This window comes from Sminthopsis crassicaudata, chromosome 2 (genome assembly GCF_048593235.1).
Source record: "Sminthopsis crassicaudata isolate SCR6 chromosome 2, ASM4859323v1, whole genome shotgun sequence".
In the NCBI taxonomy this organism is placed as follows: Eukaryota; Metazoa; Chordata; class Mammalia; order Dasyuromorphia; family Dasyuridae; genus Sminthopsis; species Sminthopsis crassicaudata.
In genome coordinates, this window is record NC_133618.1 from 372146390 (window position 1) to 372162650 (window position 16261).

Sequence of the window (16261 nt, forward strand, 5' to 3'; positions counted from 1 at the left end):
TAAAGGGCAAATTGTAAACCACAGAGCCCAGAAAGAATGCTACTAAGCCACCATTATCCAGCACTGGAAATCAATCAACAGAACTGCCCCAGGGCAAATTAAAGCAGCTATAGCTCCTTTACACTGAACAGATCTCAAGCCTTAAAAAAAAAAAAATACAATTAGAAATAATTCAGAATTTTAGCAAAGTTGCAGGATACAAAATAAATCCACATAAATCTTCAGCATTTTTATACATTACCAACACAATCCAACAGCAAGAGATACAAAGAGAAATTCCATTCAAAATAACGGTCGATAGTATAAAATATTTGGGAATATATCTACCAAGGAGAGTCAGGAATTATATGAGCAAAATTACAAAACACTTGTCACAAAAATAAAGTCAGATTTAAATAATTGGAAAGACATTCAGTGCTCTTGAATAGGCCAAGAGAATATAATTAAGATGACAATACTCCCTAAACTAATCTATTTATTTAGTGCTATACCAATCAGACTTCCAAGAAACTATTTTAATAACCTAGAAAAAATAACAACAGAATCATATGGAACAACAAAAGGTCGAGAATTTCAAGGGAAGTAATGAAAAAAAAATTAAGTGAAGGTGGTCTAGCTGTACCTGATCTAGAACTGTATTATAAAGCAACAGTCACCAAAACCATTTGGTATTGGCTAAGAAATAGACTAGTTGATCAGTGGCATAGGTTAGGTTCACAGGGCAAGATAGTGAATAAAAATAGCAATCTAGTGTTTGACAAACCCAAAGATCCCAAATTTTGGGATCTTTTGTAGCAAAAAAAAAAAAAAAATTGGGATTTTTTTGTAGCAAAAACTGGTATTTCCAAGGGTTTTTGAGTGACTCTTTCAACCACATTGGATAAAGCCAGTTCAACTTCTCTCAAAGCCTCTTGTGCTTCTTTTGTAAGCTGGCGTGGTGAATTTAAAGCACTGTCTCCCCTTAAAATGTCATATAGAGGTTGTAGTTGATTGGTAGTTAAGCCTAACACTGGACGCATCCATTGGATATCTCCTATTAATTTTTGAAAGTCATTTAAGGTGTTCAACTTCTCTGTTCTTAAAGAAAGCTTTTGTACTGTGAATGTCTTAGGATATACTTCATATCCTAAATATTGAAAAGGAGCATGTCTTTGAATTTTTTCTGTAGCTATATGCAGTTTGTAGTACTTTAATGTTTCCATGGTCTTTTGTAGACATGCTTCTAACATTTGTTCCTCAGGTGCACATCCCAAAATATCATCCATATAATGTAACAATATTACTTTTGGAAAGGCTTTTCTTACTGGAGCAAGAGCAGCTGCAACATACATTTGGCACATAGTAGGGCTGTTTTTCATTCCCTGTGGCAAAACTGTCCATTCATATCTTTTATAAGGCTCGGCCAAATTAATACTAGGCACTGAAAAAGCAAATCTTTTCATATCCTCCTTATCTAGAGGAATAGAATAGAAACAATCCTTAATGTCTATAACCCATAGAGGCCATTCTCTTGGCAACTGAGTAGGAGATGGAAGTCCAGGCTGAAGAGTTCCCATAGTTTCCATCTGTTCATTTACTCTTCTTAGATCAGTTAACTAAATATCTAAATAACTAAAAAATCAGTTAATTAAATAATTCATTATTTGACAAAAACTGCTGGGAAAACTGGAAATTAGTATGGCAGAAACTAGGCATGGACCCACATTTAAAACCACATACTAAGATTGGATCAAAATGGGTCCAAGATTTAGGCATAAAGAACAAAATCATAAATAAATTGGAGGAACATGGGATGGTTTACCTCTCAGACTTGTGGAGGAGGAAGGAGTTTGTGTCCAAGGGAGAACTAGAGACCATTATTGATCACAAAATAGAAAATTTTGATTACACCAAATTAAAAAGTTTCTGCACAAACAAAACTAATGCAAACAAGATTAGAAGGGAAGTAACAAATTGGGAAAACATTTTTACAGTTAAAGGTTCTGATAAAGGCCTCATCTCCAAAATATACAGAGAATTGACTTTAATTTATAAGAAATCAAGCCATTCTCCAATTGATAAATGGTCAAAGGATATGAACAGACAATTTTCAGATGATGAAATTAAAACTATTTCCGCTCATATGAAAGAGTGTTCCAAATCACTATTGATCAGAGAAATGCAAATTAAGACAACTCTGAGGTATCATTACACACCTGTCAGATTGGCTAAAATGACAGGAACAAATAACAATGAATGTTGGAGGGGCTGTGGGAAAACTGGGACACTGATGCATGGTTGGTGGAGTTGTGAAAGAATCCAACCATTCTGGAGAGCAATCTGGAATTATGCCCAAAAAGTTATCAAAATGTGCATACCCTTTGACCCAGCCATACTACTACTGGGCTTATATCCCAAGGAAATACTAAAGAAGGGAAAGGGACCTGTATGTGCCAAAATGTTTGTGGCAGCCCTTTTCATAGTGGCTAGAAGCTAGAAGATGAATGGATGTCCAACAATTGGAGAATGGTTGGGTAAATTATGGTATATGAATGTTATGGAATATTATTGTTCTGTAAGAAATGACCAACAGGAGAAATACAGAGAGGCTTGGAGAGACTTACATCAACTGATGCTAAGTGAAACAAGCAGAACCAGAAGATCATTATACACTTCAACAATGATACTGTACGAGGATGTATTCTGATGGAAGTGGATATCTTCAACATAGAGAAGAGCTAATCCAATTCCAATTGATTAATGATGGACAGAACCAGCTATATCCAGAAAAGGAACACTGGGAAATGAGTGTAAACTGTTATTTTTATCTTCTGAATCCAATTCTTCCTGTGCAACAAGAAATTCGGTTCTACACACATATATTGTATCTAGAATATATTGTAATATATTTAACATGTATAAGACTGCCTGCCATATGGGGGAGGGGGTCGGGGGAGGAAGGGAAAAAATCTGAACAGAAGTAAGTGCAAGGGATAATGTTGTAAAAAATTACCCATGCATATGTACTGTCAAAAAAAAAAAGTTATAATTATAAAATAAAATAAAAATTAAATAAACAAAAAAAATACAAAACAAAAAGGAACTCTCACCATAAACAGCTTTTAAGGAGAGAGAGAACAGACCTCAAATCCTGAGGTTTCTAAAGGCAAAGCAACTCCAGAAGAAGCCCCAAAGAGAGGCATGAGCTGGTCCCCATGCTTTCTTTAAAGACTACATAAAGAATCTTAAAAGAGTTAGGAGAAAAATGGGGAAATGAAATGAGATCATTGTAAGATGGAATGGAAAAAATGGAAAAAGAATGCAATGAACAAAAAAGAGATCCCAAAATTAAATCCCCAAGGAATATTGTGGCTAAATTTCAGAACTATTGCACCAAGGAAAAGATATTGCAAACAGCCAGAAAGAAATAATTTAAATACCGAGGAGCCACAATTAGGATTACCCAGGACCTAGCAGCTTCTACCTTAAAGGATTTGAAGGGCCTGGAAATTGATATTCAGAAAGGCAAAGGAAGTTGGATTACAGCAGCCAAGAATAAGCTAAGGCTAAAATGAGCATTACCTTTCAGGGAAAAAGATGGACTTTCAATGATATAGGTGAATTTCACCTATTTCTAATGAAAAAACCAGAACTGAACAAAAAATTTGATCTCCAAGCACATAACTCAAGAGAAGCATAAAAAGGTAAAAAGGAAAGAACTCTTGAGAATTATGTTTCTGCTATGGGTATACTTAGAGAATGTAGGTATAAGTTGATTTTATTATGATAATAAGAAAAATAAACTAGAGGTGGAAAGAGGATTATACTGGAAAAAAGAAAAAAGGAGGTAAAATAAGAGAAATTACATCTCATGAAGAGGCAAAGAAAACTTATTATAATTGAGAGAAAGAAGGGAGGGGAATGAGCATTGTGTGAATCTTGATCTCATCAGATTTGGCTCTAAAAGAGAATATCAGACATACTTGGTATATAAAGAAACTTGTCTCATAGGAAAAGGGAAAAGAAAGAGAAGGGAAAACAAGAATAAGGGGAAAGGTATAAAAAAGGGAGAATGGCGCTAAAGGGAAGACTGTTTGAGGGAGATGGTCATCAAAAGCAAAATACTGGGGAGGAAATGGAGAAAGGAAAGAGAAAAGCATAACTTAGGGTAAATAAAGTGGCAGGAAATACAGAATTAGTTATTTTAACTGTGAATGTGAATGGGATGAACTCTCCCATAAAATGGAAACAGATAGCAGACTGGATTAAAAGCCAGAATCCTGCAATATGTTGTTTACGAGAAACACATTTAAAGCATAATGATACATATAGAATGAAGGTAAAGAGCTGGAGCAGAATATATTATGTTTCACGTGAAGAAAAAAAAGCAGGGGTAGTGATCCTGATCAAGTAAAAGCAAAGGTAGATCTAATTAAAAGAGATAAGGAAGGAAACTATATCTTACTAAAGGGTACCATAGATAATGAAGCAATACCAATACTAAACATATATGCACCAAGTGGTATAACATGGAAATTCCTAAAAGGGAAGTTAAGAGAGATGAAAGAAGAAGCAGACAGGAAAACTATACTTGTGGGGGATCTCTACCTTGCTCTCTCAAAACTAGATAAATTGAGCCACAAAATAAATAAGAAAGAAGTTAAGGAGATAAACAAAATGTTAGAAAAATTGGATATGATAAATCTTTGGAGAAAATTGAATGGAGACAGAAAGTTTACTTTTTTCTCAGTGGTTCATGGAACTTATATAAAAATTAACTATTTGTCAGGGCACAGAAACCTCAAAATCAAATGCAAAAAGGCAGAAATACTAAATGCATTTTTTTCAGATCATGATGCAATAAAAATCACATGCAATATAAGGCCAGGAGAAAATAGACCAAAAAGTAATTGTAAAATAATTAATTTTATCCTAAAGATGAATGGATGGGAGATAGCTAGGGTGCAGTAGATAGAGCACTAGCCCTGAAGTCAGGAGACTGACATTTGACACTTCCTAGCTGTGTGACCCTAGGCAAGTCACTTAACCCCAATTGCCAAAAAAAAAAAAAAAAAAAAAAAAAGAATGCATGGACGAAACAGCAAATCCTAGATACAATTAATTTCATTCAAGAGAAAGATAATAATGAGACAACATACCAAAATTTGTGGGATGCAGCCAAAACGGTAATAAGGGGAAATCTTATATCTCTAGATGCTTACTTGCATAAAACAGAGAAAGAGAAAATCATTGAATTGGGCTTACAACTAGAAAAGCTAGAAAAAGAATAAATTAAAAACTCCCAATCAAATACCAAACTTGAAATTCTAAAAATAAAAGGAGAGATTAATAAAATTTAAAGTAAAAAAAAACTATTGAATAAATAAATAAAACAAAAAGTTGGTTTTATGAAAAAAAAAAAAAAAAACCCAAAAAGATCAACCTTTAATTTGATTAGAAAAAGGAAAGAGGAAAATCAAATTGTTAGTCTCAAAAATGAAACGGAAGAACTTTTCACCAACGAAGAGGAAATTAGAGCGATAATTAGGAGTTACTTTGCCCAATTTGATGCCAATTAATTTGATAACCTAAGTGAAATGGAGGAATACTTACAAAAATATAGATTGCTCAGATTAACAAAAGAGGAAATAAATTACTTAAATTTTAGAAAAAGAAATAGAACAAGCTATTAATCAACTCCTTAAGAAAAAAAATCCCAGAACCAGATAGACTTACATGTAAGTTCTGCCAAACAATACTATATAAACTACTGGAAAAATAGGGAATGAAGGACTCCCACCAAATTCCTTTTATAACACAGACATGGTACTGATATCTAAACCAGGTAGGACAAAAACAGATAAAAACATTTTTTTTCAAGACTGTCTATTGTTTATTTGATTCTTTGTAGAATTTATATTGTTTTCTGCTTTATGATAATTTTTTTTATTATAGCTTTTTATTTACAAGATATATGCATGGGTAATTTTACAGCATTGACAATTGCCAAGCCTTTTGTTCCAATTTTTCCCCTTCTTCCCCCCATTCCTTCCCCCAGATGGCAGGTTGACCAATACATGTTACATATGTTAAAGTATAAATTAAATACATTATATGTATACATGTCTAAACAGTTATTTTGCTGTACAAAAAGAATTGGACTTTTTAATAGTGTACAATTAGCCTGTGAAGGAAATCAAAAATGCAGGCAGACAAAAATAGGGGGATTAGGAATTCTATGTAATGGTTCATAGTCATCTCCCAGAGTTCTTTCGCTGGGTTTAATTGGTTCAATTCATTACTGCTCTATCGGAACTGATTTGATTCATCTCATTGTTGAAGATGGCTATGTCCATCAGAATTGATCATCATATAGTATTGTTGTTGAAGTATATAATGATCTCCTGGTCCTACTCATTTCACTCAGCATCAGTTCATGTAAGTCTCTCCAGGACTTTCTGAAACATCCTGTTGGTCTTTTCTTACAGAATAATAATATTCCATAATATTCATATGCCACAATTCGGCCATTCTCCAATTGATGGGCAGTCAGTTTCCAGTTTCCAGCCACTACAAAGAGGGCTGCCACAAACATTCTTGCACATACAGGTCCCTTTCCCTTCTTTAAGATCTTTTTGGGATATAAGCCCAGTAGTAACACTGCTGGATCAAAGGGTATGCACAGTTTGATAACTTTTTGAGCATAGTTCCAAATTGCTATCCAGAATGGCTGGATGTCTTCACAATTTCACCAACAATAAAAACAGAGAAAATTATAGACCAATCTCTCTAATGAGTATTGATGCAAAGAGATTACAGAAATATTTCATGAACAAATAGAATTCATACCAGAAATGTAGGACTGGTTCAATATTAGGAAAACTATTAGCATAATTAACTATATGAATAACCAAATTAACAAGAAACATATGATTATCTCAATAAATGCAGAAAAAGCATTTGATAAAATCCAACATCCATTCCTATTAAAAACACTAGATAGTATAGGAATAAATAGACTTTTCCTTAAAATAGTCAATAGCATCTATTTAAAACCATCAGCAAGCATTATATGTAATGGGGATAAACTGGAACCATTTCCAGTAAGATCAGGGGTAAAACAAGGTTGCCCACTACCATCATTACTTTTCAACATTGTATTAGAAATGCTAGCTTTGGCAATAAGAAAAGAAAAAGAGATGAAAGGAATTAGAGTAGGTAATAAGGAAACCAAATTATCACTCTTTGCAGATGATATGATGGTATATTTAGAGAATTAACTAAAAAACTATTAGAAATAATCCATAATTTTAGCAAAGTTTCAGGATACAAAATAAATCCACATAAATCTTCAGCTTTCTTATACATCATTAATAAAATCTAACAGCAAAAGATACAAAGAGAAATTCCATTTAAAATAACTGTCGATAGTATAAAATATTTAGGAATCTATCTGCCAAGGAAAAGTCAGGAACTATATGAGTGAAACTATAAAACACTTTCCACACAAATAAAGTCAGTTCTAAACAACTGGAAAAATATCAAGTGCTCTTGGATAGGTCAAGCAAATATAATAAAGATGACAATATTCCCTAAACAAATCTATTTATTTATTGTTATACCAATCAGACTCCGAAGAAACTATTTTATTGACCTAGAAAAATTCATCATTTTGTTAAATGTCAAGAATTTCAAGGGAATTAATGGGGGAGGAGGGGAAGCAAATGAAGGTGGCCTAGCTGTACCAGATCTAAAACTATATTATAAAGCAGCAATCATCAAAACCATTTGGTACTGGCAAAGCCTCCCACCGAGGCTTCTGATTGCCAGGACCATACATACCAATATTCCCCGGAAACACATAAAGATGAACCAATGTTAATATGCCAAACAGTCTTTCTCTATTGGTAATCTCAGCAGGTATTCTTCTTGTATGTAAATGTATGTATGTCTCTGCGTCTCTCTCTCTCTATGCATCCCTGAATCTCTCTACATCTCTGCCTTTCTCTACTTCTCTCTGAATCCTTCTTTGCCTGTGGACTCAAAGCTGGCTATTTATATTTACTCTCCTCTGAGATTACCCTGTGCCTAACCCACTCAGCACTGAGGAGGTGGATCCACCGAATGGAAACAGGTGGAATAAGTACTGTGTCCTAAGAAAAGATCTAGTAAGAGGACACACCCCTCACCATCTCAAGGAAACACCTGCAAGACACAACCTCTTGCCCCAGGGGCTGAGCCCCTTTTTACCTCCTGGGTGCACCCTACTAGCTGAAATGGCATACATGGCAATTTTCAGAAGGAAAGTCCCTAACAGCAAATAGAGTAGTTGATCAGTGCAATAGGTACACAGGACAAAATAGTCAATGACTATAGTAATCTAATGTTTGACAAATCCAAAGACCCCAGCTTTTGGGATAAGAATTCACTATTTGACAAAAACTGCTGGGAAAATTGGAAATTAGTATGGCAGATACTAGGTATTAACCCACACCTAACACCGTATTCCAAGATAAGGTTGAAATTGGTTCATGATCTAGATATAAAGAATGATATTATAAATAAATTAGAAGAACATAGGATAGTTTCCCTCTCAGATCTGTGGAGGAGGAAGGAATCTGTGACCAAAGAAGAACTAGAGATCATTTTTGATCACAAAATAAATAATTTTGAAAACATTAAGTTAAAAAGTTGTTGTGCAACTAAAACTAATGCAGACAAGATTAGAAGGGAAGCAATAAAGTGGGAAAACATTTTTCCAATCAAAGGTTCTGATAAAGCCTCATTTCTAAAATATACAGAGAATTAATTCAAATTTATAAAAATTCAAGCCATTCCCCAAATGATAGTCAAAGAATATAAATAGACAATTTTCAGATGAAGAAATTGAAACTATTTCTAGTCATATGAAAAAGTGCTCCAAATCACTACTGATCAGAGAAATGCAAATGAAGACAACTCTGAGATACCACTACACATCTGTCAGATTGGCTAAGATGACAAGAAAAGATAATAATGAATGTTGGAGGGAATGTGGGAAATGGGACACTGATGGGACCCATACACTGGGTGGAACTCTGAAAGGAGTCAACCATTCTGGAGAGCAATTTGGAACTATGCTCAAAAAGTTATCAAACTGTGCATACCCTTTGATCTAGCAATGTTTCTACTGGGCTTATATTCCAAAGAAATCTTAAAGGGACCCACATGTACAAAAATTGTTTGTGGCATCCCTTTTTGTAGTGGCTAGAAACTGCAAAGTGAATGGTTGTCCATCAATTGGAGAATGCCTGAATAAATTATGGTATATGAATGTTATGGAATATTATTGTTCCATAAGAAATGACCAACAAGATGATTTCAGAGAGGCTTGGAGAGACTTACATTGAACTGATGCTAAGTGAAATGAGCAGAATCAGGAGATCATTATACACGGCAACAAGACTATATGATGATCAATTCTGATGGACATGGCTCTCTTCAACTCTGAGATGATTCAAACCAGTTCCAATTGTTCAGTGAGGAAGAGAGCCATCTACACCCAGAGAGAGGACTGTGGGAAATGAGTATGGACCACAACATAGCATTTCCACTCTGTTGATGTTTGCTTGCATTTTGTTTTCTTTCTCAGGTTTTTTTTTCTTTCTTGATCCAATTTTTCTTGTGCAGCAAGATAATTGTATAAATATGTATACATATATTGGATTTAACATACATTTTAACATATTTAACATGTATTGAATTATCTGCCATCTCAGGGAGGGAATGGTTGGGAAGGAGGGAAAATTTGGAACAGAAAGTTTTGCAATTTGAAAAATTATCCATGCATATGTCTTGTAAATAAAAAGCTTTAATAAAATTTTTAAAAATTAAATTAAATAAAAAATATATTTTTTAAAAAAAGAGTGCTATTTATAAGTGAAGATGTAGCACAATTCAATGCCAAATTTAATTACCTGTTTGTAAGTACAAATCTCCATTAGTCCTAATAATCCAAGCAGTATCATCACTTAAAGCTACAAATACAGCTTGTGGCAGTGCTTCATACCAATGCCGCTTTCCTTTGATGGTTACTTTCCCACAGGCAAATGCTTTGTTAGATTTCTGTTCAATCTTCCAGAGAAGTGCACCTATAAAAAAGCCAATAATTAATATGTATTCAGCGTCTATAATATACATTTTATGGGAGATACAAAAATGGATATGAGACTATTTTCAAAGAGCCTACAAATCTAGTAAGACAGTATACAAATAGATACTATATGAGGAAGCTTAAGCTAGTGCCACAAATGATATACGTAAAATACTATAGGAATTATTTTTAAAATTCTGAATGTAACAAAAATGAACATTTCCATATATGAAGTAGAACCAAAAAAGGATCATATACGATATCATAAATATCTATTCCATACAGCTTGCTTCATTATTATTTTTTAAAAGATATTTTCAAAGCTGTCCTGCTTATCTGTGCTTCCTTTTGTAATGGGATTTTTTTTAAATCCAATCATCTTTCTTTCCCTCTTTCTTTTTCTTCAGTATTACTATTGTTAGTCCCTAATGTTTTCCCCAATTCCTCATAACCTCAATTAAAAATATTTTAAAGAACACTGTGACAAATAAACAATTAAGGAAAACAAATCTACATATTAGCTATATCCAGAAATGTTTCTTTCTATACCTTGAGTCCATCACCTTTCAGTCAGAAGATGGGTAACAAGATCTGAGACAGGCCATTTGAAATCATGTTTGGTCACTACTTTTAAATTTCTCAAGTCTCTGAAAGCTACTTTTCTTTACAATGTTGTAGTAATTGTCTAAATTGTTTTCCTAATTTGGCTCACTTTAGTCCACATTAGTTCATATAAATCTTACCAAGATGATCTAAAATTATGTATTCAGTCATTTCTTACAGCAAAATAATATTAACATGCCATAATTTGTTCAACTACTTCCCAACTTTGTCTATAACAGTCAATATTAGGAAAACAAGCGGGAAGATAGATTAGGGTAGGGGATTAGTCCTAAACAAAACAACTCTAAATATGTACAAAAATATCTATTGTTCTTTTTGAAGCGGCAAAGAATGGGAATCTGTGAGAATATCCATAAATGTGGAAATGGACGAACATGTTATGCTACATAAATGTGATAAAATATTACTGTGCTGAATTCTTAAGAGTATAATGACTAACTAGGATTCCATAATAATGATGGAAGATGCTACCCACCTTCTGAGAAAGAGCTCAGAATATAGAATGAGGCAATTTTTTTTTTAAAACATAGACAATGTGTTGATTGACTATATATGTTAGTAGTGGGTTTTAATCTTGGGTTCTCATTGAAGGGATGTAGGAAGTGATGTGTGGTGAGGAGGGTAACTGATTAAAACAAAATAATTTTTAAAATAAATGAATGATTAAATAAGTCCATGCTAAAAACAAAAAGTTAATGGGTAGTCACCATAGCTTCCAATTTATAAGCAAAGAAAACTGAGGCACACCATGGAAACAAAAGTAATAAGAACTTTATGACACAATCTAAAATAAACATCCTAATACTCTCTTGCTCCAATGTATCTGTTTTATGTATCCAATTTCTTTCTAATATGGTAGTTGAGTTCAAATAAATACTGCATGCAGATACATTGTTTTATCTAACTCCCTGCTTCATTCCCCTTGAGCAGAGAGAAGCTACTAACATTAAAAAGACTAGATAACTAAATTATTTCAAGCAAGTAGGAATGGTAATGATAATTTAAAGCCATTAGGCATCATTTAGCTAATTTCTGCTCCAATACATGAAAGAGTAACTTGATAGATTGAAAGAATTAATGTGACTACAATATATGGTCAGGAAGTACTTAATTGCTTAATTAACTATTTTAAAAGTTGGCATATTTATAAAAGAAAAAACAGAGCAGAAGTCACTATAGTGTGGTATAAAGGAGATGTGAAATATGAGGGTAAAGATTATAGCTCTGCTACTTATAGTTACTCTTTCTCTGTTCTTACTATCCTTATTTATAAAGTTATAGGATAAAACTAAATAATCTCGAAAGCACCATCCAGTTCCAAATCCCATGATTCAATATGAATATATCCAAAATGTTTTGAGTTTTGAACAAATAAAAGAACTTGTTACTGTACCTTTAATGATACAAGTAACTAAATCCAAAAATGGAAACATGTATTTTAATAAGGAATTTACCACATTTAATAGGCTATCCATCAGCTACCAGTTAAATCAACAATTTAAAGTTTGATGTTTGAAAACAAACCAAAAAAGCACATACTAAAAAAGGTGTGTCCACTAATTTGGCATAGCAAGTTCCTTTCAAGCCCTAAAATAAATGAAGTTGAAAGCAAAATAATCAGACAAAACACTAGGATTCTAAAGCAAAAAATTGGGGAGAATTAAGGAAATGCAAAATTTCAGAACAGGTGATTTTTATCAAATGTGGTATTTTAATTCTCAAAGCTGTGGCAAAGCCAAGGGAAAAAGAAAGGCCTATATACTTTTGTGTATTCCTGATGTTTCATATCACATCCAATGACCTATATCTACCATCTTTTTGCCACTTACTCTATCATGTTATATATCTCGCTTTCCCTTTCTATCTCTTGCTCTGGAACCAGAATCAAATTAGTGTTTCAATCCTTCTTGAAAGGGCTTCTCAGCTGACTCCCTTCTAGCTGCTACTCACCATCTGTGTAATTTTTAAAATCAAGAGCCTTCACCAGTTACAATATTTTTAATGATGCTGTCTTTCTCTACCAGGATGTAAGTACCCTGATTGGAGACTGTCTTATTTTTATATTTGTAACTTTCGAATTTAGCATGATGCTTGATGCAGAGTACATATCTAAATGATTTTCATTTCTTCTATCTTTCTTTCATTCATATTCATATATTCATGTTAGTAGACACCTAAAAGCCAAGGATTCTAACCTGAAGGAGAGACTGCCACCTGCTGGACTGCATCTTCAAATTTCTGCCACCGTATTCCAGCACTAGGGAGGCTGCTACAATATAGTCCACCTTTGTAGTCCAGGCACCAGACATATTTCTCTGAAACCACAAGGCTTAGGATTCCATAGCCAGGGCCAGAGTATCCCATCCAGCTTTCTGCAAACTAAGAAATAGTGGTTAGGACAGACCCACATTGATTTCTACATAAGGAGACAGGGCAATACATGCTATTATATTTCCAAAAGACAGTATTTGTTTAAATTTATAAAAATTATAAGCAAATGTAAGCAAATCTCCCTGTTTGGGAAAAATACTGTAACTAAGGTAACATAGAATGACAGCTATCTTTTCCTTTTAAAAAAACACCAAAAGTTCAGAAAATGATTATAATATGCTCTAATCTTTCATAATGCTTACAATCAGGGAATCCTTAATGCTTAATATAATCATAATATATTGGAAAGGAAAATGCTAAATAATAATAATGACTTACACAACAGATATGTTCTTTGAAAAATCTGGAATGAATCTGAAAATTTAGTCCAATCTCTAGTTGATATAGTACTTTCTTATACAAGAGTTTAATCTTTACATTAAATGTGGACACAAAAGTAATGCATACATAGTATCTGATAATATTTCTGCCTACCCCATCTACAAAACTTAATGGACAATGTTTCCAAAGAAATCAGAGGCCATTTAGAATATTATCAAACTTCCCTAAAAAAAAAAAAAAAAAAAAAAAAAAATACTGCTGACAAGGACAAATTTGAATTAAGAACTAAAACCAAAGAACTTAATGTAATAATTTTAAGAGAAATGCACTGCCATCAGATAACATTAAACATTGAAATAAATTTCAGAGTTGACAGAGAACTAATGCCTAAGCCTTTGCCTAAACAAAAATTGCTTCTTCAACATTCTCAACAAGGGATTATCCTAATTTTGCTTGAATATCATGAATAAAGAAAAACTCATAATCTTCATAAATGGCCAATTCCACTTTTGGACAGAAAAATGTGAAGAGCTTTCTGATCTCAAGTTTAAATTGTACTTTTCCCAACTATACCCCCTTCCCCAACTGTGGAGGAATATGAATGAATACAATAATGTAGATGTGTCTGATGAAGGTGAAATAAGCAGGAACATCATCTCCCTAATCCTCAACATAATGACTTTCAGAACAGTTGAAGATCACATTAACTTTTGGGAGCTGCCATATCATGTACTGACTCAATTATTTTTGAAGTATTAAAGCAAAGACTGGATGACTGCTTATCAGGATACTGTAGAGGATTTTGTGTTCAACTAACTCAAAGATACTATGGGAACAATGACTGAAATTTGGGAAGCAGATCAGAATTTTCATGGAGCTTTTAAAATCTGAACTAGATAAATATTTACAATTTAGTACTTCTGCAAAAAATAAAGGAAACTTCCCCACCTGCACCTAATTTCACAATGTGAATATTAACTTCTCTGAGATGGGAACAAAGAGTTGTTGATTTTTTTTTTTTTTTTTTTTTTTGTATTTTAGGACAATTAAGTTATCCCTGATGACTCCACCAATGTCTCATTCTGGCACAGAAAAGATCTTTAATTCTCAAAAATTAAGCCACATGCACAGGAGAGCTAGCAGGTCCCTTCTTAGATTTACCTTAGATCTACCCTTAGAAAGATTTGCCATATGGTCTGTGGATAGACAGAGTGATAATCCTCTGAAGACTAATCTAGAAGCTAAGTTTGGAAAGCATGCAATTATAGGTTGGTTACCACATAATATGTTTTGGCCAGAGAAACCCTTCAGGCATGGAGAAGTTATGATCTTTGTCAAAGGGAATAAAATCACAAATGAAATAATGATTCTCTTGAGGTTCTTAATGTTCAAATGCTTGAGGTTCAAAAGTTTCAGATGAGAAGATTTTGCAATAACTTTGCTGTAAATTTAGAGAAAGAATATACAGCTAGATTTCTAATATATCAGAATTCTCTATCATAGTCTATAGAAAATACTCTAGTCATACTATGGGAGTAACATATGGTTAGTTTTGAAGCTAAGTGGATATTTACATAGCAAGAAAAGCATATGATTATTTTTCTCATTTATCTACATAAAGAACAACTTCACAATAATGGTAAAAAAAATTAATATATTTTTATAAGATCTTATAAGTTACAAAGCTTTTCACATCTAACCATATCATTTGAACTACATGATCCTTCAAAATAATTAATATGGGTATTATTATCCTCATCATAAAAAGAGGAAACTGAAGCTCAGGGAGATTACATTCCCAAGGCAACATGTAGTAAGTAGCAAATTAAAAATTTAAACCCAGGTTTTTTGATTCTAAGTCCAATCCTTAATCTACCACTCAAGGGAATAGAATCACATTTTTCTGACTCTGGCACAAAAGAGCAGTGTTTTTCCTACTTTATCAACACTTCTTATTATTATTACTATTATTTACTAGCACAGATAATAAATAGATGGACAGAGAAGAACCGTTCCACTAATAATCTAAAAATCTTTCATATTTAGCTTTAGAATATAATTTGTCAATTAGATGAATATGAGTGAGGTTGAATTTCTAAATTCAAACTAAATACTGAAGCCACACTATAAAGATGTGACTCAGAAAAAACTAGAAAGCTATCCTAACTTCCCATCCAGATGCCCTCAACAAAACTCCCCAACTGGCACCCCCTTTCCTAGTTCCAATCTGGAAATAGCATGATTCCTCAAACCGATGCAAAATTACATCAAAACAGCCTCCACAAAACAGATAAATTCTCTCTTTCTCTAAGACAATGAGAAATTGAAGTAACTATTTTTGCCAACTCTTCAAGGTTCTGCTCACCAGAATAAACAAACATTCAGATTTAGTCAAGAAAGGATATATTAAGCAATGTCAATATCACTTAATATTTGCAAACAAGGTTTGCTTTGGATAAAGTGACATATCTAACTGAGGAGTTTGTATTTCTATATAGGCTATTACTTCTAAAACAAGATTTTTAAATAAAGAAAGATTAATGATTTGTTATGGTCAAAATAATCATCAACTGATGGCCAACTTGTCCAGTACTAGATTATAGAGAATCACAAATCTAGAGTTTGAAGAGATCTTAGAGGGCATCTAGCCCAACCACTTTATTTTACAGATGAGGACATTAAGACCCAAGGGAGTTTAAGGGAATTATTCAAAGTCACACATGTAGTAAATATCAGAGGTTAGATTTGAGCTCAGGTACTCTGACCAAAAAACTTATTCTTTTTCCACTGTGCCTTATGAGACTTTCTGTTAGG

The 16261-nt window shown here is 33.2% G+C and overlaps 1 protein-coding gene across 2 annotated transcripts in view; it reads right to left on the minus strand.

The window, feature by feature from the left end:
- TECPR2 (tectonin beta-propeller repeat containing 2) overlaps nt 1–16261 on the minus strand; it is a 111669-nt gene that overhangs the window by 65989 nt on the left and 29419 nt on the right. For both annotated transcript variants that reach the window (XM_074291209.1, XM_074291210.1), the window contains 2 exons: nt 12931–13114; nt 9936–10109 (listed from right to left, as the gene is read on the minus strand). In XM_074291209.1, coding sequence (XP_074147310.1) covers nt 9936–10109; nt 12931–13114 — 358 coding nt within the window. The remainder of the gene's footprint in view (nt 1–9935; nt 10110–12930; nt 13115–16261) is intronic.